The sequence below is a fragment of the Balaenoptera acutorostrata genome, chromosome 18 (genome assembly GCF_949987535.1).
Source record: "Balaenoptera acutorostrata chromosome 18, mBalAcu1.1, whole genome shotgun sequence".
NCBI classification, from domain to species: Eukaryota; Metazoa; Chordata; class Mammalia; order Artiodactyla; family Balaenopteridae; genus Balaenoptera; species Balaenoptera acutorostrata.
Window position 1 is genome coordinate 14,186,808 of NC_080081.1, and position 24,132 is coordinate 14,210,939.

At 37.2% G+C, this 24,132-nt stretch overlaps 1 protein-coding gene across 2 annotated transcripts in view; it reads left to right on the forward strand.

Moving 5' to 3' along the window:
• Positions 1-24,132, forward strand: part of UGGT2 (UDP-glucose glycoprotein glucosyltransferase 2) — a 190,299-nt gene that overhangs the window by 94,480 nt on the left and 71,687 nt on the right. For both annotated transcript variants that reach the window (XM_057533190.1, XM_057533189.1), the window contains exons 17-22: positions 9,181-9,345; positions 9,700-9,823; positions 9,920-10,018; positions 12,471-12,562; positions 20,235-20,441; positions 23,807-23,938. In XM_057533190.1, coding sequence (XP_057389173.1) covers positions 9,181-9,345; positions 9,700-9,823; positions 9,920-10,018; positions 12,471-12,562; positions 20,235-20,441; positions 23,807-23,938 — 819 coding nt within the window. The remainder of the gene's footprint in view (positions 1-9,180; positions 9,346-9,699; positions 9,824-9,919; positions 10,019-12,470; positions 12,563-20,234; positions 20,442-23,806; positions 23,939-24,132) is intronic.

Consider the following 24,132-nt stretch of genomic DNA (forward strand, 5'->3'; position numbering starts at 1 on the left):
ATGGTGTATCACATTGATTGATTTGCGTATATTGAAGAATCCTTGCATCCCTGGGATAAATCCCACTTGATCGTGGTGTATGATCCTTTTAATGTGTTGTTGGATTCTGTTTGCTAGTATTTTGTTGAGGATTTTTGCATCTATATTCATCAGTGATATTGGTCTGTAATTTTCTTTTTTTGTAGTGTCTTTGTCTGGTTTTGGTATCAGGGTGATGGTGGCCTCATAGAATGAGTTTGGGAGAGTTCCTTCCTCTGCAATTTTTTGGAAGAGTTTGAGAAGGATGGGTGTTAGCTCTTCTCTAAATGTTTGATAGAATTCACCTGTGAAGCCATCTGGTCCTGGACTTTTGTTTGTTGGAAGATTTTTAATCACAGTTTCAATTTCATTACTTGTGATTGGTCTGTTGATATTTTCTGTTTCTTCCTGATTCAGTCTTGGAAGGTTATACCTTTCTAAGAATTTGTCCATTTCTTCCAGGTTGTCCATTTTATTGGCATAAAGTTGCTTGTAGTAGTCTCTTAGGATGTTTTGTATTTCTGCGGTGTCTGTTGTAACTTCTCCTTTTTCATTTCTGATTTTATTGATTTGAGTCCTCTCCCTCTTTTTCTTGATGAGTCTGGCTAATGGCTTATCAATTTTGTTTATCTTCTCAAAGAACCAACTTTTAGTTTTATTGATCTTTGCTATTGTTTTCTTTGTTTCTATTTCATTTATTTCTGCTCTGATCTTTATGATTTCTTTCCTTCTGCTAACTTTGGGTTTTGTTTGTTCTTCTTTCTCTAGTTTCTTTAGGTGTAAAGTTAGATTGTTTACTTGAGATTTCTCTTGTTTCTTTAGGTAGGCTTGTATAGCTATAAACTTCCCTCTTAGAACCGCTTTTGCTGCATCCCATAGGTTTTGGGTCGTCGTGTTTTCATTGTCATTTGTCTCTAGGTATTTTTTTATTTCCTGTTTGATTTCTTCAGTGATCTCTTGGTTATTTAGTAACGTATTGTTTAGCCTCCATGTGTTTGTCTTTTTTACGTTTTTCTCCCTGTAATTCATTTCTAATCTCATAGCGTTGTGGTCAGAAAAGATGCTTGATATGATTTCAATTTTCTTAAATTTACTGAGGCTTGATTTGTGACCCAAGATGTGATCTATCCTGGAGAATGTTCCGTGTGCACTTGAGAAGAACGTGTAATCTGCCGTTTTTGGATGGAATGTCCTATATATATCAATTAAATCTATCTGGTCTATTGTGTCGTTTAAAGCTTCTGTTTCCTTATTTATTTTCATTTTGGATGATCTGTCCATTGGTGTAAGTGAGGTGTTAAAGTCCCCCACTATTATTGTGTTACTGTCGATTTCCTCTTTTATAGCTGTTAGCAGTTGCCTTATGTATTGAGGTGCTCCTATGTTGGGTGCATATATATTTATAATTGTTATATCTTCTTCTTGGATTGATCCCTGGATCATTATGTAGTGTCCTTCCTTGTCTCTTGTAACATTCTTTATTTTAAAGTCTATTTTATCTGATATGAGTATAGCTACTCCAGCTTTCTTTTGATTTCCATTTGCATGGAATATCTTTTTCCATCCCCTCACTTTCAGTCTGTATGTGTCCCTAGGTCTGAAGTGGGTCTCTTGTAGACAGCATATATATGGGTCTTGTTTTTGTATCCATTCAGCCAGTCTATGTCTTTTGGTTGGGGCATTTAATCCATTCACGTTTAAGGTAATTATCGATATGTATGTTCCTATGACCATTTTCTTAATTGTTTGGGGTTTGTTTTTGTAGGTCCTTTTCTTCTCTTGTGTTTCCCACTTAGAGAAGTTCCTTTAGCATTTGTTGTAGAGCTGGTTTGGTGGTGCTGAATTCTCTTAGCTTTTGCTTGTCTGTAAAGCTTTTGATTTCTCCATCAAATCTAAATGAGATCCTTGCTGGGTAGAGTAATCTTGGTTGTAGGTTCTTCCCTTTCATCACTTTAAGTATTTCATGCCACTCCCTTCTGGCTTGCAGAGTTTCTGCTGAGAAATCAGCTGTTAACCTTATGGGGGTTCCCTTGTATGTTATTTGTCGTTTTTCCCTTGCTGCTTTCAATAATTTTTCTTTGTCTTTAATTTTTGCCACTTTGATTACTATGTGTCTCGGCGTGTTTCTCCTTGGGTTTATTCTGTATGGGACTCTCTGCGCTTCCTGGACTTGGGTGGCTATTTCCTTTCCCATGTTAGGGAAGTTTTCGATTATAATCTCTTCAAATATTTTCTCTGGTCCTTTCTCTCTCTCTTCTCCTTCTGGGACCCCTATAATGCGAATGTTGTTGCGTTTAATGTTGTCCCAGAGGTCTCTTAGGCTGTCTTCATTTCTTTTTATTCTTTTTTCTTTAGTCTGTTCCGCAGCAGTGAATTCCACCATTCTGTCTTCCAGGTCACTTATCCGTTCTTCTGCCTCAGTTATTCTGCTATTGATTCCTTCTAGTGTAGTTTTCATTTCAGTTATTGTATTGGTCATCTCTGTTTGTTTGTTCTTTAATTCTTCTAGGTCTTTGTTAATCATTTCTTGCATCTTCTCAATCTTTGCCTCCATTCTTATTCCGAGGTCCTGGATCATCTTCACTATCATTATTCTGAATTCTTTTTCTGGAAGGTTGCCTATCTCCACTTCATTTAGTTGTTTTTCTGGGGTTTTTTCTTGTTCCTTCATCTGGTACATAGCCCTCTGCCTTTTCATCTTCTCTGTCTTTCTGTAACTGTGGTTTTTGGTCCACAGGCTGCAGGATTGTAGTTTTTCTTGCTTCTGTTGTCTGCCCTCTGGTGGTTGAGGCTATCTAAGAGGCTTGATGGGAGGCTCTGGTGGTGGGTAGAGCTGACTGTTGCTGTGGCGGTCAGAGCTCAGTAAAACCTTAATCCACTTGACTGTTGATGGGTGGGGCTGGGTTCCCTCCCTGTTGCTGTGGCGATCAGAGCCCAGTAAAACCTTAATCCACTTGACTGTTGATGGGTGGGGCTGGGTTCCCTCCCTGTTGGTTGTTTTGCCTGAGGCAACCCAACACTGGAGCCTACCCGTGCTCTTTGGTGGGGTTAATGGCAGACTCTGGGAGGGCTCACGCCAAGGAGAACTTCCCAGGACCTCTGCTGCCAGTGTCCTTATCCCCACGGTGAAACAGAGCCACCACTCGCCTCTGCAGGAGACCCCCCAACACCAGCAGGTACGTCTGGTTCAGTCTCCCCCAGGGTCACTGCTCCTTCCCCTGGGTCCCGATGCACACATTACTTTGTGTGTGCCCTCCAAGAGTGGGGTCTCTGTTTCCCCCAGTCCTGTCACAGTCCTGCAATCAATTCCCACTAGACTTCAAAGTCTGATTCTCTAGGAATTCCTCCTCCCTTTGCCGGACCCCCAGGTTGGGAAGCCTGAGGTGGGGCTCAGAACCTTCACTCCAGTGGGTGGACTTCTGTGGTATAAGTGTTCGCCAGTCTGTGAGTCACCCACCCAGCAGTTATGGGATTTGATTTTACTCTGATTGCGCCCCTCCTACCGTCTCACTGTGGCTTCTCCTCTGTCCTTGGACGTGGGGTGTCCTCCTTGGTGAAGTCCAGGGTCTTCCTGTCAATGATTGTCCAGCAGCCAGTTGTGATTCTGGTGCTCTCGCAAGAGGGAGTGAGAGCACGTCCTTCTACTCCGCCATCTTGGTTAATCTCCCTCACAACCTGGGATTTTGGTAGCGGTTCTTTGACTCTTTAGATCTATTCATCCTTTGTGTTATTTTTTAATGCTTTCCTTTCCTGTATTTTCTCTGTTCTTTCTGAATCTTCTGGATTGAGCAATTATTTACTTTTTCTTCTTCTTTTATTCCTTTTTGTAATGTCCAGTTTTTCTTTCATGAGCACAGTTTTTTAATCTAAGAATGTTAGCTTTTTGATGGGTTGTTCTGTGCCCTGCGCTATCTCTGCCTTCTATAGCTTCCCTTTTTCATCCAATTTGATTTCTTTTTTTGTGTTTGAAGCATTTGTCAAATGTATTATGATGTCTGGTTGTCTTTCACATGTAAGTATGAAACCGTAAAAAGCTGCTTACAAATAAACGGGTCTTTTCAGTTGGTGGGCCTCACTTGGGGAGTGAGTCAGTTTTTTTAGTTAGATGACCAACAAATAAATGTCTTTTCGAATGCTGGCGTTCTGTTGCAGCGCTTGATTTCTTCAAATGAGAATTCTTTATTTCCCTCTTAGGAGTATACGTGGCAAATGAAAGGGTGCAGATGTGGGAAACGAGGGGATAGGATATGTCTAGAAATAGGATGTGGTAATAGGTTGGGTTGAAAGAATGTGAACTTTCCTTCAGTCTTCTGTCTGGTTTTCATCCCCTTTCTCAGCCTTCCACTATACCTGGAATCCCCAAATCTAGAGCCTTTGTGATTCAATTTCAACAGAGAGTAAAGGGAAGCAGAATAGTTTAGCTTTTCAGGATTGAGAGAGGGTCCTTGGTATACAACTTCTCTGCATACAGACTCTCAACAAGTTTCCACATTTCATGCTCTGCTCCTTATCTTCTCCTTCTAAGATAGTCTAGGTTTTTAGCCCTCAGGGGTTCTGAAAATGTTGACGTTCCTTTCTGTCTGCACGGGAGTGACTTCCCTTTCTACTTTGGTCATCGACTCTTGATCTTTTCTCCCGTTTTTCTTTGTGGGCTCATATCTTGTTATTGTTGTTATTATCATCGTTGTCATCCTGATTTTAATTGTTATACTCTCATTTTAGTTGTCGACTTAAAAAAATGCACATGAGAGTCACGAGTTAAGTTTTATTTGGCGCAAAATGAGGACTATAGCCCGGGAGACGGCATTTCAGATAGCTCTGAGAAACTGCTCTGAAGAGATAGGGGGGAAGGTCAGTATACATGTGATTTTGGTGACAGGGAAGTACATGCGATTAAGCACATGTTTTTTGCAGAAGGTTTCTGCTAGTCTAGTGAAGGTTACTGCTAGTCACGAGGCGCAGACGTCACCATGAAGGATTTTAGTGCTTTTCTAGATAAGAGGAGATATAAGAATTGGGCTCATAAAATTGGCTCCTGAAAATATCTATCTGAAGACCTGTTCTGCCAGTTTTTCTCAGAGCACAGAGTGCCTCGTCTCTGCTCTCCACCTGAACTCCTTTCAGGGGGTGTTGAAGGTCAACAGCTACAGCAGCACATGATTTAATCCTTGTAGAGGTAGGTGGCAAGTGCCAATTTGTAGTTGGCATAGTGAAACTTGCAGAATGGAGATGAGCACGTGTGATAAATCTACCATATTTATCAGAAATCCACTTTTACTCTTTATCAAGTTAAGCTGCAAAATGAATATTTTTATGGTGTTGCCAATTTTAAGATACCTGTAGTCATATTCTCCTGAAATTATGAAAAACATTAAGGATTTTTGTGAAGATTAAGGATTCAGTACACTCCTCAGAAATATTGAATTCCATTTTTTGTGTGTGAGTTCAGTCTTCTGTTTGCTCCTTTTTTACCCCTCTCTCCCTGTAAGACTGTCTTGTAATGATGATATCTTCATTTCTTAATTTCTGCATTTTTCTCAAGTCTACTTAATCTCCAGCTTAAATTGGACTCTGTGTTACTTACAGTCCTTTAGTTGTGCCTGGTTTTATTCCTTACCTATTCCTCGCAAGAGTTATTCTAAACATTCATCAGTCCTATAAGCCCCTTTTCACCTTTCTCTTCCTGCCTCAAAAATCATTCTGATTACTACATCACAAAGAAAATAAATGTTTTAGGCCTTTATTCCCTAAACTCATGTTCCTGTAGTTTTCTCTCTATATCCAAACTTTATTTTTTCTTTCAACAAACATTTATTGAGTACTTACAATATTCTATACACAAGAGGTAAAAGAATAGAGTACAAGGAAGATCTTTTGAAAATTAAAAATAAAATAAAAATTTAATAGGACGGAGACAAAAAAAGACACATGAAGAGTAAGAAGGTAAACAGTCTTCAATTCACAAGATTCAGAAAGAACAGAGAAAACAAAGGAAAGCATTAGAGAAATACCACAAAGAAATTCCCCAAATTGATGGACATGAGTCTTTACTAGAAGGGGCCCACCCAACACGCAATACATAGAATGAAGGAGGAGCTTTGGGGGGCGGGGTGGAGGTGGATAAGAATATTTCCCTGAAGCAGTGACATTAAAGCCGAGTCCAGAAGTAGGAGGACAGTTGGACAAAAGAAGACAAAGAAGTGGTAGGTAGTCAGCATTCCAGAGAAAAATGTTAGGATGTCCTGAATGTGAAGGAACGAAGAGAGTTGGTGTTACTACTGAGTAGATGTAGCAAGTATGTGTTGCTTGTGTTGTAGAGGGAAGTCCCTAAGATGAGGCTGGAGGTGTAAGCGAGGGGCCTGATTACACAGTGTGGTGAGCTGTAGTTAATTAACACGCTTGTGAACTCAAAACAGTAGAATACCTTTGCAACAGTGAAAAACCTGAGAAGATATTAAGCAGTGAAGTGACAGTGACATGCATTTTCTCCAAAGAGCATTCTCCGTTGTTGAGAATAGATTGTCGGAGGGTAAAAGTGTACGTAGTAAGACGGATTAGGAAGCATGTAGGTGAGAGATGAGAGATGGGCTAGTAGGTTTTTGGAAGAGTAGAGGCAGAGAAAAATGGACACAATTGAGGTATTTGGGAAATACAATCCAGGACCTGCTGCTGGATTGGAAAGGGGAGAGAGGAGAAGAGAAATTGTCAAGGATGGCTCCCAGGGTTCAACTAACTCACTGGGATGGTGGTAATGCCATTGCCAAGATGGAAAGAGGTGGAAGAGAAACCCAAGTGGGAAATAAGAACAGAAGTTCAGTTTTTCACTTACTGAATTTGAGGTGCCTGTGAGAATTCCATAGGAGATGTGAAGTAAGTGTGATTGGATATTTGTGTCTACAGCTCAGAATAGAGATGTAGGCTCAAAGTACAAAATTCAGTGTTATGGCTTATTTGTGGTAATTAAAGCTTTTGTAATAGACAGGTTGCCTAACTGAAAAATCACAGGGGAAAACAGAAGAAAGCCTGTATTTCTAGCAGCAATATCCTTCTTAAGGTCCAAAACCATGTATTCAGCTGCCTGGGGGATTGCCCATAAGCGTCTTAAATGAATTTAAAACCATGCCCATCGTGTTTCTTGTTACCCCAAACTTTTTTTTCTTTTTTTGTGCCTTATCCTAGAGGGTAGCACCATCATTCTCCCAGGGCACTAAGGCTACTAGAAGCCTGATAGTTGTCCAACTTCTTTTCCCTCATACCCTCCCAAACACTAGATCATCAAGTTCTGTCAGTTTTGTTGACTAAATATTTCAGAAACTGCCTCATTCTCTCCTTGCTTCTCACCACTGATTTTTGTCTGGCTCTTGCTTTTCCTTTCCTGTATTTTTGCAGTAGATCCCTGACCCACCGCCCCCAGTGCATGCTCTCCCACCCTCTTCCTTCTCTTTGTCGCCACTATATTCTTTTTTTTAAAGAGCAAATCTGATCATATTTCCTGTCATGAGCCCTCTTCCTAGGTAGAATTGACCATGCCCTCCCTAGTACCCTTGGATATCTATTCACACGTATTTTTAATGTATCCATCTCTCCCCCTGTTAAACTATGTTTCCTTAGGACAGAGTTTGCATATCATTCTTATGCATTCATTGCCTAATACACAGTAAATGTCCAATAAATGCAGAGATAATATAGTTCAGTGGTTAAGAGTTCAGACTCTTGGTCAAACAGATGTAAGTACAAAGTCTGTTTCCAAAGTGTAGTCATTATGTGGCATTGGAAGTGACTCTCTGTTTTATCATCTGTAAATAGTAGTCTGGATGTAATAGTAGTCCTTAGCTTCATAGGGTAATTGTGAATATGTTGGCTATAATGGCAGTTTTTTTTTTTTTATTTTATTTATTTATTTATTTATTTTTGGCTGTGTTGGGTCTTCGTTTCTGTGCGAGGGCTTTCTCTAGTTGCGGCAAGTGGGGGCCACTCCTCATCGCAGTGCGCGGGCCTCTCACCATCGCGGCCTCTCTTGTTGCGAAGCACAGGCTCCAGACGCGCAGGCTCAGTAATTGTGGCTCACGGGCCTAGTTGCTCCGCGGCATGTGGGATCTTCCCAGACCAGGGCTCGAACCCGTGTCCCCTGCATTGGCAGGCAGACTCTCAACCACTGCGCCACCAGGGAAGCCCTATAATGACAGTTTTAATAATTTGTAGTGTTGAGTAGTGAATGAATGAATTGTTTAGTGATGCTTTATCACTCACAAGATAAAATCCAGATGTTGAGGACCTTCCTGATCTGTCCTCTCTCCCCATCCCCTCTGACTCCATATCTTCTCCCTATGTAACTCCTCCCACTGTAAACACAGAAAAGTACTTGCCATTACCTAAATGTACCATGTCTCTCATCCCTTCTATTCCTCGCAGTGCTGTCTCTTTTCACTGGGAGTGTCTTTCTCCACTTTATCTCCCTAGCATATTTTTGCTCATCCTTTAAGACTTCTAGTGTCACTCCCTAACAGAGACCTTCTGTGATCCCTCCCCTCCACACTCAAGCTTAGTCATTCCTTTTCTGGGCTCCCATACAATCTGGTATATGCCTCAGTTTCGCTTGTATATATGTGAGCCCCTTGAAGGCAGATTTTTCAGCTGTGTATTCACAAAGTCTAGCCAAATGCTTGAATTCAATAAATGTTAGCTAAACAAATGAATATAGCGATAAATGAATCTCTTATGCGGGTAAATGCATTTTTTAAAGTCATGTCATACTCTCTATCAGGGGCCAGCAAACTACAGCCCATGAGCCAAATCCAGCCTTTCTACCACCTGTTTTTATAAATACAGGTTTTTGGAGACACAGCGACGTTCACTCATTCATGTGTTGTGTGTCACTGCTTTTGCACTATAACGTTACGATTGAGTAGTTGTGTCAGAGACCAGATGGCTCACAAAGCCTAAAATATGTATCTGGCCCTTTACAGAAAAAGTTTTCTGACTTGTTCTATGTAGGTAAATTACTTTCCTTTAAATAATGTTTGGAAAGGACAGATAAAATTAGCAAAATTAACATTTTTTCTATGACATACAAAAATGTGGCCGTGTCCCTTTCTTTATTTATGTGTTTCTTTTTCAGACAAACATATTCTGTTTAACTCTGGTATTTTTTTAATTGCATAGGCAGGAGCAAGCTATTACAGGATGACTGGCCTGGGTCCTTTGCCTCAAGCTCTTTATAATGGTGAATCCTTTCACCCTGAAGAGCTGAATATTAGGGAACTAGAAATGGCTGTTCTTCACAGAATGATGGATGAAACTGCATATTTACAAAAGGAAGTTTTTATGGTAGGTAAGCATGTATGAGAAAATATATGATGAATGATATTTATAGATGATTTTTATATTAAAAATATCTTTTAATAGCAAAAGTTAATTGTGTAAAAATTTCCATTCTGATCATTTAGTAATGATTTTTAAAGTAGTAATTAAATTTATCTGTGCATAATTGCATCTAAAAAATTGCTTAATTGGTAAGAAACTTCACAGTTTTATAGGAAAATTTATTATAAGAATCCTAAATTGCATATTACTTATTGACTTATTTTAGATTCAGTAGTCTTTAAATGTATTCTCTGCATAATTTTAAAACATCTGCATATAAATCACATATATTACCTAAATAATACTTTATTATTTTAGGGTACATTAAATGATCGAACAAATGCAATTGACTTCCTTATGGATAGAAATAATGTTGTGCCCCGTATAAATCCTTTGATTTTGTACAATAAATGGCAGTACCTTAATTTAATATCTACATCAGGTAATATAATCCTTCCATATACTTTCCTATAAATGTTTATTGAGTTGTAAATGTTTTATTAATTCATTATTTAACATTTAATATTAAAATTTTTAGTAACTGCTGATGTTGAAGATTTCTCCACTTTCTTCTTCTTGGATTCACAAGATAAGAGTGCTGTAATTGCAGAGAACATGTATTATGTCACCCAGGAAGGTAATAAGCATATTTTATTTTCCTGAATTTATTCCTAAATAGCAAAAACTTGTAATTTTATTCAATGCTTGCATAATACGTTTCTAGATGTTGCTATTTGACTGGAGACCTGGTTTTCAATTTGAGGATTTGAAAATTATTAGGATGTCAGGACTGTGAAGAGAAAATGACGCCTCCTATCTTAGCTAATCGTGTATGCAGAGGGGTTAATCTTGAGGGGTTTTTGTCTTTTTTTTTTTTTTAAAGCAAGCTATTCCATTTTTCTCCTTTTTAGGAAGGTAGTAAAAACCCTTTCAAGATTAAATAAACTGATAATCTTATCAGGCAGGAATAAAAGTGTAATCCCCAGATGAGAGGAGAATAGTTCTGTGTTCTGATTAAACAACGTCTGGATGTTTTGCTTAAGTTAAGGGTCATAACCAGAGGAGAGGGAGCCGAGACAGGAAGATCTTTGGAAATAAGGACTTAGCCTAGATAGGAAAGTCTTCAGTGCGACCACAGTTCCGTTAGAGACCATGAACTCTTCAGATAGATGAAGATAATTGGAGTTTGGTTGGTTTTGGTTTCCTTTGTTTTGGTTGACCTGCTTTGCTCTAGAGAGAACAAAAAGAGCCAATGCATGAAACATAAAAGAAAGCTGATTGTTATTTCAGTATATAAAGCAGTACCTTTCTAACAATGAGTGATCTGAAGATGGAATTACTATGTAATCAGGGGTAAATTTTTATATATGAGAGAGATTTAAGCAGACAGCTAGTTTTTGAGAATGCTGCGGAGTGAATCCAAATTAGGACCGTATGGCCCTTGAATTACTTTGGAACAGATCTATGATTTTATGTTCATAAAGTGGTCTGTCTACAAGATAAGCAACAAATAATAAAATATAATTCAATTTCATATTATGGCAGGCTAAGGTCCTGAATGTGTCAAGTGAAGGGAAAAGGAGGCAGAGAAACAGGGAATACAAAATAGGGGGAGGGCTTCCCTGGTGGCGCAGTGGTTGAGAATCTGCCTGCCAATGCAGGGGATGCGGGTTCGAGCCCTGGTCTGGGAAGATCCCACATGCCACGGAGCAGCTGGGCCCGTGAGCCACAGCTACTGAGCCTGTGCGTCTGGAGCCTGTGCTCTGCAACAAGAGAGGCCGCGATAATGAGAGGCCCGCGCACCGCGATGAAGAGTGGCCCCCGCTTGCCGCAACTAGAGGAAGCCCTCGCACAGAAACGAAGACCCAACACAGCCATAAATAAATAAATTAAAAAAAAAAAAATAGGGGGAACATATTTATCAGGTTCTGGGTTATATTTCAAAAATTGCTTCTGGGCATCAGAATAAGTTAGGCCATAATTAATGCCCTTTGGTTAAATCTCTTGCAATTTAAAAGAAACTTTATTAACTGAGAAACACCTGATTTCTTGATTTGCATTTATGTAACTATGTAAAGAAATAAAAGAGTTGGGAGAAATTTACTTAGCACTTTTGAAATAGTTCTCAGTTTACTAGTTGTAATGGTAAAAGTGATGACATTAAGAAGGCATGAGAATTCTTTACCTTTCTTCTTTGAAAAGAATGTGCCACTGCCTTACTCTCAAATTGCTCCTGAAGGATTGCAAGTAGAATCGATGTTATCCTTCTTTTTGTTATATTTTTTTCATTAACCAAAGCCAGTTTTTGCATAGTTATATATTACTGGGTATGGTAGTAACTGTAGCTTCACATCTATTCAGGTGTAGGTTTTTGGTATAGCACACATTTTACAGTTGTTTTAAGTGGGTCGTAAGATCTAAGGGACTGATTTTTCTATAGGTTTTAATGATGGCCAGACAAGTATTATTTCAGGTGTTATATGCTGCGGCTGGATGAAATTAAACCCATTTAACTGTGACTGCAGAATTAAAAATTATTTCTTCTTGTGGCTTCCAAATTTTCAGATGTTTCTGAAACAAGAATTGCATCGATGTTGGCATAAGATGATGTGAATTAGGCCAAGTTAATAATAGCCAGAATTTTTGAAATACATGAATCATAAGCTAATAAATATTGCTGTTTTCAATGTCTGCTAATAATTTATTGTATCCAGTTTTACATATATGTGAGGTATAAATGTCATTATTTTTTACAAGTGTAGCTGAAAGGCACTTTTGCTTGGCAACAGTAGAACTTTGATAAGCATGATACAGTTTTCCCTACTGGCAAAAGTATCTCACTGATGTGTTTCTTGGGGACTATTCTTTCTTTTTGGTATCTGAGTTTATATAAAGCTTATTACTCTTTTAACATTTTTATGTGTATTTCACTCTGTGTGTATGTAATTTTTACCAATATTTGCTTATTTTCAGAAAGATTCATTTTAAAAATTGTTACTGTTTTTATGTATTTTGTTAACTGGAAATGTCCCTGTCTTTAGTTTGATTTTAAGAAGAATTAGTTTGACTAAACTGTTTGAAACTTTCAGATGATGTAATTTCTTCAGTTACTTTCTGGATTATTGCTGATTTTGACAAACCATCTGGGAGAAAACTGCTTTTTAATGCATTAAATCACCTGGTAAGTATTTAGACACTCTTACTACAAAAATTCTAATTTGTTGTAATTTCGAGAAAGCAATATGAAGAACATGCATTAAATCTTTATTTCCCTTCATGTTAACATTTTCAGTACCTTGACTTGGTTAGAACATGGTGCTAAGGAGATTAAGACAGGAATTCAAATTCTTTCTCCATGTAGAATGGGTAACCTTGCCCAGGAAAAGAAAAACCTACATGTCTTCTGTGATTCATGACCTATATATTCTTTGCTAGTCCTTGCAGTTGGACATACATTTACAGGTCTAATAGTGTGTATGTACTGAATGTTTGAGTCCCCCCAAAATTTATGTGTTCAAATCTAATCCTCAATGTGATGATATTTGGAGGTGGGGCCTTTAGGAGGTAATTAGGTCAAAAGGGTGGAGTCCTCATAAATGGGATTATTGCTCTTACAAGAAGAGGTCAGAGAGGTAGCCCACTGTCTTTCTGTCATGTGAGGATACGAGGAGAAATCGGCAGAACGTAGTGCAGAAGAGGGTCCTCACCAGCACCTGCCCATGGTGGCACGCTGATCTTGGACTACCAGCCCCCAGTTTGTACTATTTTTTTACATACCTCTCTCAATAACAAGTAAACCAAGTACACAGAAAATCAGTAGGGATGTATAGAATATTTGAATGATAAAATAATCAAACCTGACCTAATGGATATTGATAGAAGAGTACACATTGCATAGTATATGTTCTTGCAAAGCACAAATGTAACATTTAAAAAACATTTGTAGATGCTAGGCTATAAAGCAAATCTCATGAAATTTTCTTTTTCTTTTTTGCATCAGTAATAACTATTTTTTTAAAAATTTTTATTGGAGTATAGTTGCTTTACAATGTTGTGTTAGTTTCTACTGTACAGCAAAGTGAATCAGCTATACGTATACATATATCCCCTCTTTTATGGATTTCCTTCCCATTTAGCTCACCACAGAGCATTGAGTAGAGTCCCCTGTGCTATACAGTAGGTTCTCATTAGTTATCTATTTTATATATAGTATCAATAGTGTATATATGTCAATCCCAATCTCCCAATTCATCCCACCTCCCCCTTCCCCCTTGATATCCATACATTTGTTCTCTACGTCTGTCTCTCTTTCTGCTTTGTAAATAAGATTGTCTATACCAATTTTTTCAGATTCCACATATATGCGTTAATATACGATATTTGTTTTTCTCTTTCTGACTTACTTCACTCTGTGTGACAGTCTCTAGGTCCACCCACATCTCTGCAAATGACCCAGTTTCATTCCTTTTTATGGCTGAGTAATATTCCATTGTATGTATGTACCACATCTTCTTTATCCATTCTTCTGTCGATGGACATTTAGGTTGTTTCCATGTCTTGGCTATTGTAAACAGTGCTGCAATGAACATTGGGGTGCATGTATCTTTTTGAATTATGGTTTTCTCAGGGTATATGCCCAGTAGTGGGATTGCTGGGTCATATGGTAGTTCTATTTTTAGTTTTTTAGGGAACCTCCATACTGTTCTTCACAGTAACTGTATCAATTTACATTCCTACCAACAGTGCAAAAGGGTTCCCTTTTCTCCACACCCTCTCCAGCATTTGTTGTTTGTAGATTTTGTGATGATGGCCATTCTGACCTGTGTGAGGTGATAGTTCATTGTAGTTTTGATTTGCATTTGTCTAATAATTAGTGATGTTAAGCATCTTTTCATGTGTTTGTTGGCCGTCTGTATGTCTTCTTTGGAGAAATGTCTATTTAGGTCTTCCACCCATTTTTTGATTGGGTTGTTTGTTTGTTTTTTTTGATATTGAGCTGCATGTGCTGCTGTTTGTATATTTTGGAGATTAATCCTTTCTCAGTTGCTTCATTTGCAAATATTTTCTCCCATCTAAGGGTTGTCTTTTCATCTTGTTTATGGTTTCCTTTGCTGTGCAAAAGCTTTTAAGTTTCATGAGGTCCCATTTGTTTATTACTCTAGGAGGTGGGTCAAAAAAGATCTCTCTGTGATTTATGTCAAGGAGTGTTCTTCCTATGTTTTCCTCTAGGAGTTTTACAGCGTCCAGCCTTACATTTAGGTCTTTAATCCATTTTGAGTTTATTTTTGTGTATGGTGTTAGGGAGTGTTCTCATTTCATTCTTTTACATGTAGCTGTCCAGTTTTCCCAGCACCAGTTATTGAAGAGGCTGTCTTTGCTCCATTGTATATCCTTGCCTCCTTTGTCATAGATTAGGTGACCATAGGTGTGTGGGTTTATCTCTGGGCTTTCTGGCCTATTGCATTGATTTATATTTCTGTTTTTGTGCCAGTACCATACTGTCTTGATTACTGTAGCCCTGTAGTATAGTCTGAAGTCAAGGAGCCTGATTCCTCTAGCTCTGTTTTTTTCCCTCAATATTGCTTTTGCTATTCAAGGTCTTTTGTGTTTCCATACAAATTGTAAAATTTTTTGTTCTAGTTCTGTGAAAAATGCCATTGGTAGTTTGATAGGGATTGCACTGAATCTGTAGATTGCTTTGGGTAGTATAGTCATTTTCACAATATTGATTCTTCCAGTCCAAGAACATGGTATATCCCTCCATCTGTTTGTGTCATCTTTGATTTCTTTCATCAGTATCTTACAGTTTTCTGCGTACAGGTCTTTTGCCTCCTTAGGTAGGATTATTCCTAGGTATTTTATTCTTTTTGCTGCAATGGTAAATGGGATTGTTTCCTTAATTTCTCTTTCTGATCTTTCATTGTCAATGTATAGGAATGCAAGAGATTCCTGTGTATTAATTTTGTATCCTGCAACTTTACTAAATTCATTGATTAGCTCTAGTAGTTTTCTGGTGTATCTTTAGGATTTTCTATGGATGGTATCATGTCATCTGCAAACAGTGACAGTTTTACTTCTTCTTTTCTGATTTGGATTCCTTTTATTTCTTTTCCTTCTCTGATCGCTGTGGCTGAAACTTCCTAAACTGTGTTGAATAGTGGTGAGAGTGGGCAACTTTGTCTGGTTCCTGATCTTAGTGGAAACGGTTTCAAGTTTTCACCATTGAGAATGATGCTGGCTGTGGGTTTGTCAAATGTGGCCTTTATTATGTTGAGGTAAGTTCCCTCTATGCCTACTTTCTGGAGGGTTTTTATCATAAATGGGTGTTGAATTTTGTTGAAAGCTTTTTCTGCATCTATTGAGATGATGGTATTGTTTTTCTCCTTCAATTTGTTAACATGGTGTATCACATTGATTGATTTGCGTATATTGAAGAATCCTTGCATTCCTGGGATAAACCCCACTTGATCATGGTATATGATCCTTTTAATGTGCTGTTGGATTCTGTTTGCTAATATTTTGTTGAGGATTTTTGCACCTATGTTCATCAGTGATATTGGCCTGTAATTTTCCTTTTTGTGATATCTTTTTCTGGTTTTGGTATCAGGTGGCTTTGTAGAATGAGTTTGGGAGTGTTCCTCTCTCTGCAGTTTTTTGGAAGAGTTTGAGAAGGATAGGTGTTAGCTCTTCTCTAAATGTTTGATAGAATTCACCTGTGAAGCCATCTGGTCCTGGACTTTTGTTTGTTGGAAGATTTTTAATCACAGTTTCAATTTCATTACTTGTGATTGGTCTGTTTATATTTTTTATTTCTTCCTGGTTCAGTCCTAGAAGGTTGTACCTTTCTAAGAATTTGTCCATTTCTTCCACATTGTCCATTTTATTGGCATATAGTTGCTTGCAGTAGTCTCATGATCCTTTGTATTTCTGTGGTGTCAGTTGTGACTTCTCCTTTTTCATTTCTAATTTTATTCATTTGAGTCCTCTCCCTTTTTTCCTTGATGAGTCTGGCTAAAGGTTTATCAGTTTTGTTTATCTTCTCAAAGAACCAGCTTTTAGTTTTATTGATCTTTGCTATTGTTTTCTTTGTTTCTATTTCATTTATTTCTGCTCTGATCTTTATGATTTCTTTCCTTCTATTAACTTTGGGTTTTGTTTGTTCTTTCTAGTTGCTTTAGGTGTCAGTTTAGGTTGTTTGAGATTTTTCTTGTTCCTTGAGGTAGGATTGTATTGCTATAAACTTACTTCCCTCTTAGAACTTCTTTTGCTGCATCCCATAGGTTTTGGGTCGTCGTGTTTTCTTTGTCATTTGTTTCTAGGTATTTTTTTATTTCTCTTTGATTTCTTCAGTGATCTCTTGGTTATTTAGTAGCATATTGTTTAGCCTCCATGTGTTTGTGTTTTTCACAGTTTTATTTCCTGTAATTGATTTCTAATCTCATAGCGTTGTGGTCCGAAAAGATGCTTGATACGATTTCAATTTTCTTAAATTTACTGAGGCTTGATTTGTGACCCAAGATATGATCTATCCTGGAGAATGTTCCCTGTGCACTTGAGAAGAAAGTGTTTTCTGCTGCTTCATGTGGAATGTCCTATAAATATGAATTAAGTCTGTCTGGTCTAATGTGTCATTTAAGGCTTGTGTTTCCTTATTAATTTTCAGTCTGGATGATCTATCCATTGGTGTAAGTGTAGTGTTAAAATCCCCCACTATTATTGTGTTACTCTCAATTTCCCCTTTTATGGCTGTTAGCATTTGCTTAATGTATTGAGGTGCTCCTGTGTTGGGTGCATAAATATTCACAATTGTTATATCTTCTTCAATTATACAAAGTACAGTTGACCCTTGAACAATGCAGGGGTTAGGGGCACTGACCCTCTGAGCAGTCAGAAATCCACTTGTAACTTATAGTCAGCCTTCCGTATTCAAGGTTCCACATCTGCAGATTCAACCAACCACAGATCATGTAATATTGTAGTATTTACTACTGAAAAAAAATTGTTTTTAAGTGGACCCATGCTGTTCAAACCTGTGTTGTTGAAAGATCAACTGTATATTCTTTGACCACAGTGTAATTAAGTTAGAAATCAATCACCAAAAGAAAACTAGAACATCTCTGTATATTTGGAAATTAAGAAATGCTTCTGTGTAACCTGTTAATACAAAAATGCACATTTGAAAATATTTTTTGAAAGAATTAAGATTTGAATGACATTAAAACTTGACAGATACAACTAAAACTATGTTATATGTGAAAAAAAGAAAGGTTGAAAATCAGTCATCTAAGCACAAATCTTAAAATTTAAAAACAGCAACTTAAACTTCTATCAAAGAAAGTAAAGGAAAAGGAAGATAAAGATAAGAACAAAAAGTAATGAAATAGAAGACATCAGTAGTTAAGGTCCACAAAGCCAAAATTTGGTTCTTTGAAAAGACTAATAGAATTGATAGAAACACATGGTAAAACTGGTCAAGAAATATGGAGAAGCAGACCCAATCAATCAGTGCTCTGATAGAAAGAGGGGATGTTACTCAAGATTCTGTGGACATGACAGAGGTAGGAAGAGGCATTTTTAGTTATCAAAGGAATTAAAGCTATAATTTAAGATATTCAAAAGAGAAAACCCCAGACTTATATGACCATACTAGTAAACTGTACCAAGTATCAATCTAACACAAATTTTTTTCCAGAGAATAGAAAAATAAGCAATACATTTCAACTCATTGTACAAGGTCAGCATTACTTCAAAACCAAACGCATAAAAGGGCATTGTATAAGAATGGAAAACTGTAGGCCACTCTTACTCATGGACATAGGTGCAAAAATCCTAAACAAGTGAATAAAGGAATAAACAGTATAAAAATCAAAAAGGAAAAATTAAAACTGTCATTTTTCCAGATTGTTTATATAGAAAATACATATAAATCCACAAAAAATTATTAGAATTCATTTTTTAGTTTAACCAGGTTGCTGCCTAACAGGTACCAGAATTAAGTCTAAGCATTGCAACAAATAAGAAATGCATTTTAAATAAAAATATCACTTAATAATAGTATCAAAAATATCAAATGCTAGGAATAAATGTAACATAATATGTTTAAGACTTTTACACAATAAAATATTGAGAGAAAATTCAGAAGTCTTACATGAATGGAGAGATATACCATAATCATGAATTGAAAGAGTCAGTATTTTAAAGATGTTCTCCCCAAATTGATGTATAGATAGGTGCAATTCCAATATGAATCTGAGCGTGTTTTATGGAAATTGTCAAGCTGATTCTCAAATTTATATAGAGATTCAAAGGACCAAGAATAACTAAGTTACTCTTCGAGAAGAGGAAGGTAGGATAATTGCTCCACTGGGTATCAAGATCTTTCATAAAGCTATATAACTGAAAACAATTTGGATAGAAAAATAGAGCAGTGCAAGAAGAATAGAGAATCCAAAAACAGAACCATGTATATACTACACGTGCTTTATGATAGAGTTGACCTTAAAGAGCAGTAAGGGTGGTCTCTTAAACTTTCTCCTTTTCACATCACACTCAGAAATCAATTCCAAATGGATAGAGATCTAAACATAGAAAGCAAAATAATAAAGGTTCTCAAAGGTAACAAAGGTTATCTTTAGAACTTGAGAGAAGGGAAAGATTTGTAAAACAGAACACAAAACCCAGTAGCAATGAAGAAAAATACCAGTAAATTCAACTACATTGAAATTAGGGACTGTTTTTTGTCAGAACACACCAGCAAGAGAATAAAAGGGCAAGCCACAGACTGGCAGAAGTTATCTGCATACAGATAACCAAAAAAGCACTCAAGTCTTAGAAATGAAACCCTTATAACTCAGTACGTAAAAGGTAATTATCTCCAATGAAATACTGGCAAAAGATTCAACAGACAAATCAGAAAAGAGGCCAATGAACATGTTAAAGAATGTTTAATATCATTAGTGATGAGAAAAAGCAAATTAAACCTAATGAGATATCTTTACACATCCACCAGAATGATTTAAATTAAAAAATCTGACAATACAAAATGTTTATGAGGCTCTGGGGTAGTGGGACTTTTCATATGTTGCTGGTGGGAGTAAAAATTAGTCCAACTATCCTGAAAAACTCTTTAACATCTTCTGAAGTTGAAGATATGTATATTGTGTTTGTAGAATGCCAAAGTGAAAAAAATTCAAAGGTCTAGCGTCAGTAGAATGGATTAAGGAGAGTATATTCATATGGAATTCTATATGGTACCAAAAAAAAGTAACTATAGCTACTCAAAACAGTGTTGGTGAATCTCACAATCATGTGGAATGGAAGAAGAGCACAAAAGAATATATAGTGAACGATTACATTCATATGACGTTCAAAATAGATTAAATGTTTAACGGTGAAAGCACAAGTGGTAAAATATAAAGAAAAGCAAGAATGTTATTACTGTGAATGACAAGATAGTGGTTGTCTTTAGGGAAGTGGGAAGGTGAAGTAATTGGCACGGGATATGAAAGATGTCTGGGTTGCTGGCAGTGCTCTGTTTCTTGACCTGGGCGATATTTTGTGGGTTAATTCACTGAGCTCTACAGTTTTATTTTGTGCACTTTTATGTGTGTTAGTTTACACACACACATACAAAAAGAGGCCAAAAGAATCATGATGCAAAGAGGAGAGAATTAGTTACTAAAATGATTGTTTTTAGACTATTTCAGTGGTATACCGCATTCAGTACATTCAACAGGAAGACAGCGAAAGATGTTGTATGGTAAAGCGAGCAAACTTAATTGGAAAGAAGAAAGTTCAGTTGTAAAAGGATAGGTAAGATACTGATATTTTTCACCTATAAATGTGTTTTGCAGGAAATAAGTGTTCATGGTCGGTTGGGAGTTATTTATAATCCTACATCAAAAATAGATGAAGATAACACAGCTATTTCCAGAGGAATTCTGGCAGCTTTTCTTACACTGAAAAACAGCTTTTTGAGAAACTTTCTCAGGAAACTGGCAGAGGAAGAAACTGCTACAGCTATTTACTCTGGAGATAAAATTAAAACATTCCTTACTGAGGTCAGTAGCTATTTGTTTGAAATAATAAATAAGTATCTTGCATATTTCAAAAGTATAAGTCAGTGTGCTTGGACATATCATGTTAAAAAATCATTAAGTATAATCAAACGGGGATAATAAACTTTCCTTTACAGTGGGAAAAGATGCATGTTACAGGATACAGCTTTGCATAGAGGCACTTAACAAATCAAATTTCATGTATTTCAACTACTACTTCATGATCCTTAAAGTTAAAGGCATTCTAGTTAGGATATGTACTTAGGTGAAGAATTAGGAGTTAAAGGATTATGTGAATAATCCTCAGTTATTTCACTCAAGGGGTCCAGTACAGGGAAAATTCTAAAGACAGAAGCTGATCCTCTGGAAGAAAGATTCATTAATCCATTCAAAAAATATTTATTGATTGTCTACCAGACAATGGAGATAATACTTATGAACAAGGCAGATAGAGTCCAAGTTCTTATGGAGCTTACATTGTAATGGGAAAGACCAGGTAAGTGGTATTGGAAAGATATAAAGAAATGTAAGAAAGTAAATAGTTTGAGGGATGCTTTTTTAGCTGGAGTGGTCAAGGGAAGGCATCTCTAAAGAGCTGATGTTTGAGCAGAGCTCTGAATGAAATGAGAAGTCAAACCATGGAAAGTCTACAGACTTTCTTACAGAGAAGAATATACCAGGTTCAGAACACAGCAGGTCTAAAGGCCTGACACAGAGACAGTCTTGCCAGGTTTGAGGTATAGGCAGAAGGTCATCATGACCAAAGTAGAGTGATGGGGAGACTAGTAGGAAATGAGTTCACAAACATAACTCCAGATATTTCAAACACTGATCGGCCATGGTAAGGAATTGAAATTTTTTCTGAGTATAATGGAAACTCATTGAGGAATCTTGTGAGATAAATAATCTTGAAAAAGATGACTCTGGGTGCCATGTGAAGATTTGATAGTAGGTAAACAAGAGTGGAAATAGGATGAACAATTAGAATGCTATTTCAACAATCCAGGTAAGAAATAATGGTGTCTTGGAGTAGATATTGGTGGTGGACATGGTGAGATGGTGTATACATAATATTTGTTACAACTGTAGTCAGCTTGATTAGCTGACAATTGTATGTGACATGTGAAAGTAATACTCAAGGATTTTGGCTTGAACAGCTAGAATTGTGGTGTCTTTTTTTTGAGATGGGGAAGTCTTGATGAAGAGAAGATTTGGATACATAGGGGATCAAGAGTTAAGTTTTGTATGTGTTAAGTTGGAGATGCCTGTTGGACATTCAAGTGGAGATGTTGAGTTGACAATTTAGTAAATAAGTGTAGGAATCAATGGAGGGTATAATGTTTTGCTTTGTTTTGAGAGTCATCAACATTATATATAATTTAAAGCTAAGAAACTGGATGGAATACCTTGGAAGTGAGTGGGGCAGGGGTTGGAGAACAAAGGGACTGAAAAAGAGCCCTGGAACATTCCAACATGTAGAGGAACACAAGAAAAGGATGATCCAGCAGAGGGGACAGATGGAACAGCCACTGAGTTAGGAAGATAACCAGGAGAGTGTGATATCCTAGAAGCCAACTGGAGCAAGTATTTCAAGGAGGACATGATAAACTATGCTGTATTTCTTGAAATTAGGCTTCATAATGGACCATTTTATTTGTTAAGGTGGTCATTGGTGGCTTTGATAAGAACAGTTTCAGTGAAGTGATAGGTATAAATGTGAACTGGATTCAAGAGAGAATAGGAAATCAGGAAACAGAGACAGCAAGTATAGGTAGCTTTTTAAAGGAATTCTCCTATATGGGGAACAGAGAAATATTCTGCAGCTAGAATAGGACTTGGGGTCATGGAAGGATTTCACTTATTTTTGGTATACTGATGAAAACAGCCCATCCAGAAAATGAGAGCAGATGATATGGAGCGGAGCCAAGTGGGAGGATAGTTCTTGCGTAGGTAAGAGGTGCTGGGATCCAGTGCACAGGCTGTAAGTATTGGCTTAAGAATGGGGTAGATTTATTTGGTGGTAGCAAGATGAGTACTTTACTTCTGATTGATTTTGTTCTCAAAAGAAAGTCAAGTCATTAGCTAAGTATTAGAATGGGAGTAGGTGCTCTTAGAGGTTCGAGGGTAGAGGAGAAAATGTCAGATATTTTTCTATGATTCTGCGAGTGAGAAAATGAATTAAAAACATTATAGTAAGATTTCTGAGGGCCCACTTGAGGTTAATGACCATAAATTGAAAGTGAGATCAATGTTGGCTGCATGTTTTTCTCCAGCTGTCCTAACGCTGTTCGGATCCAGTTGCAGAGTAAGCAGAGTTGTGTTTAACCAGAGTTGAGGTTTTGCCAGGTGAATAGAACTGAGGGGAAGCATCCAAGGGAGCTGAGCGTGGACTGTTTTTGTTATAGTAAAGGGCTCTGGGGTCTAACTTGGATAGGAGGAAAATGCTAATATGGAAAGTGTGATGGACAGTAAATAAGTGGTAGGGTCAGTGGACTAAAGGGTTGAGTAATGGTTGGTCTGGTGACACAGGGATGAATGAGCTGGAAGGTCAGCAGCTTGTGGTCAGAGAGGGGTTGACTGAGACAGAGGTTTTGGAAATAACGATCTAGAGCTACACTGTCTGATACTGTAGCCACTAGCTTCATGTGGCTATTTTAAACTTAAATTAAATTAAATTAAATTTAAATTCAGTTTCTCAGTCATACTAGCCACGTTTCAAGCGCTCAGTACCCATCTGTGGCTGTGTGTCGGACAGCGCAGGGGAACATTTCTGACCTTGCAGCAGTACCAGGAATGCGATAGAAAGTCAGAATGTAAGGCCCTCCCTGGATCTACACCCAGGTGGTTTGTATGCATATTAAAGTTTGATACACACTGAGATGGAGAAGATTACTTTTGTATTTCAGAATTTAAATGCACTATTACTAAATTGGTTTCATGGGATTGGTATAATGGAATGAGCAGAGTATTTCTATTTTAAACAGTATTTTTTTTTTAATTTAACCCACCAAAATGGAGGTACTGAATTCAGAATTTAATAAACATTGTATTTCATTGTTTAATGTTAAATTTTATTTAAATTGATGTTTCCTAGCATTTTACTAATCAGTAATCCACCCAAAATTCTCAAAGAATGAGTAGCAAACTGTATCTCCTTGTAACAGGATTTTACAGATATTGTAATTGCCTTGCCAAAGAAGGATTCTTTTTTTAAATGTGGTTTCAGAACAAAATAGTACTTTTTAAAATCACAAGTTAATATAATTTTAAATTTTATACTAATATATTAAAGTAGGCTATGTTCCAAAAATTATTTAATGTATTTACTGTTCTCTTACTGGTTTTATCATTCTTAACTTACACCTTAGGGAATGGATAAAAATGCTTTTGAGAAAAAATATAATACCATCGGAGTGAATATTTTTCAAACTCACCAGTTGTTCTGTCAAGATGTACTTAAATTGCGTCCTGGAGAAATAGGTATTGTCAGCAATGGGAAAGTAAGTAAAAAAAAAAAAACAATTGCTCACTTTTCTCAGTGACACTGTGATACAGGGGTGTCAAACGTTTTCTGTCGCAACACACCTGATGCAGCACACACAGAGGACGGTGCTCATGTGCTGGACACGCCAGACAGGTCCCAGCGTAAATAACATGGCCACTGAGATGTCCAGCTCGTGGCACAGTGCCTGTC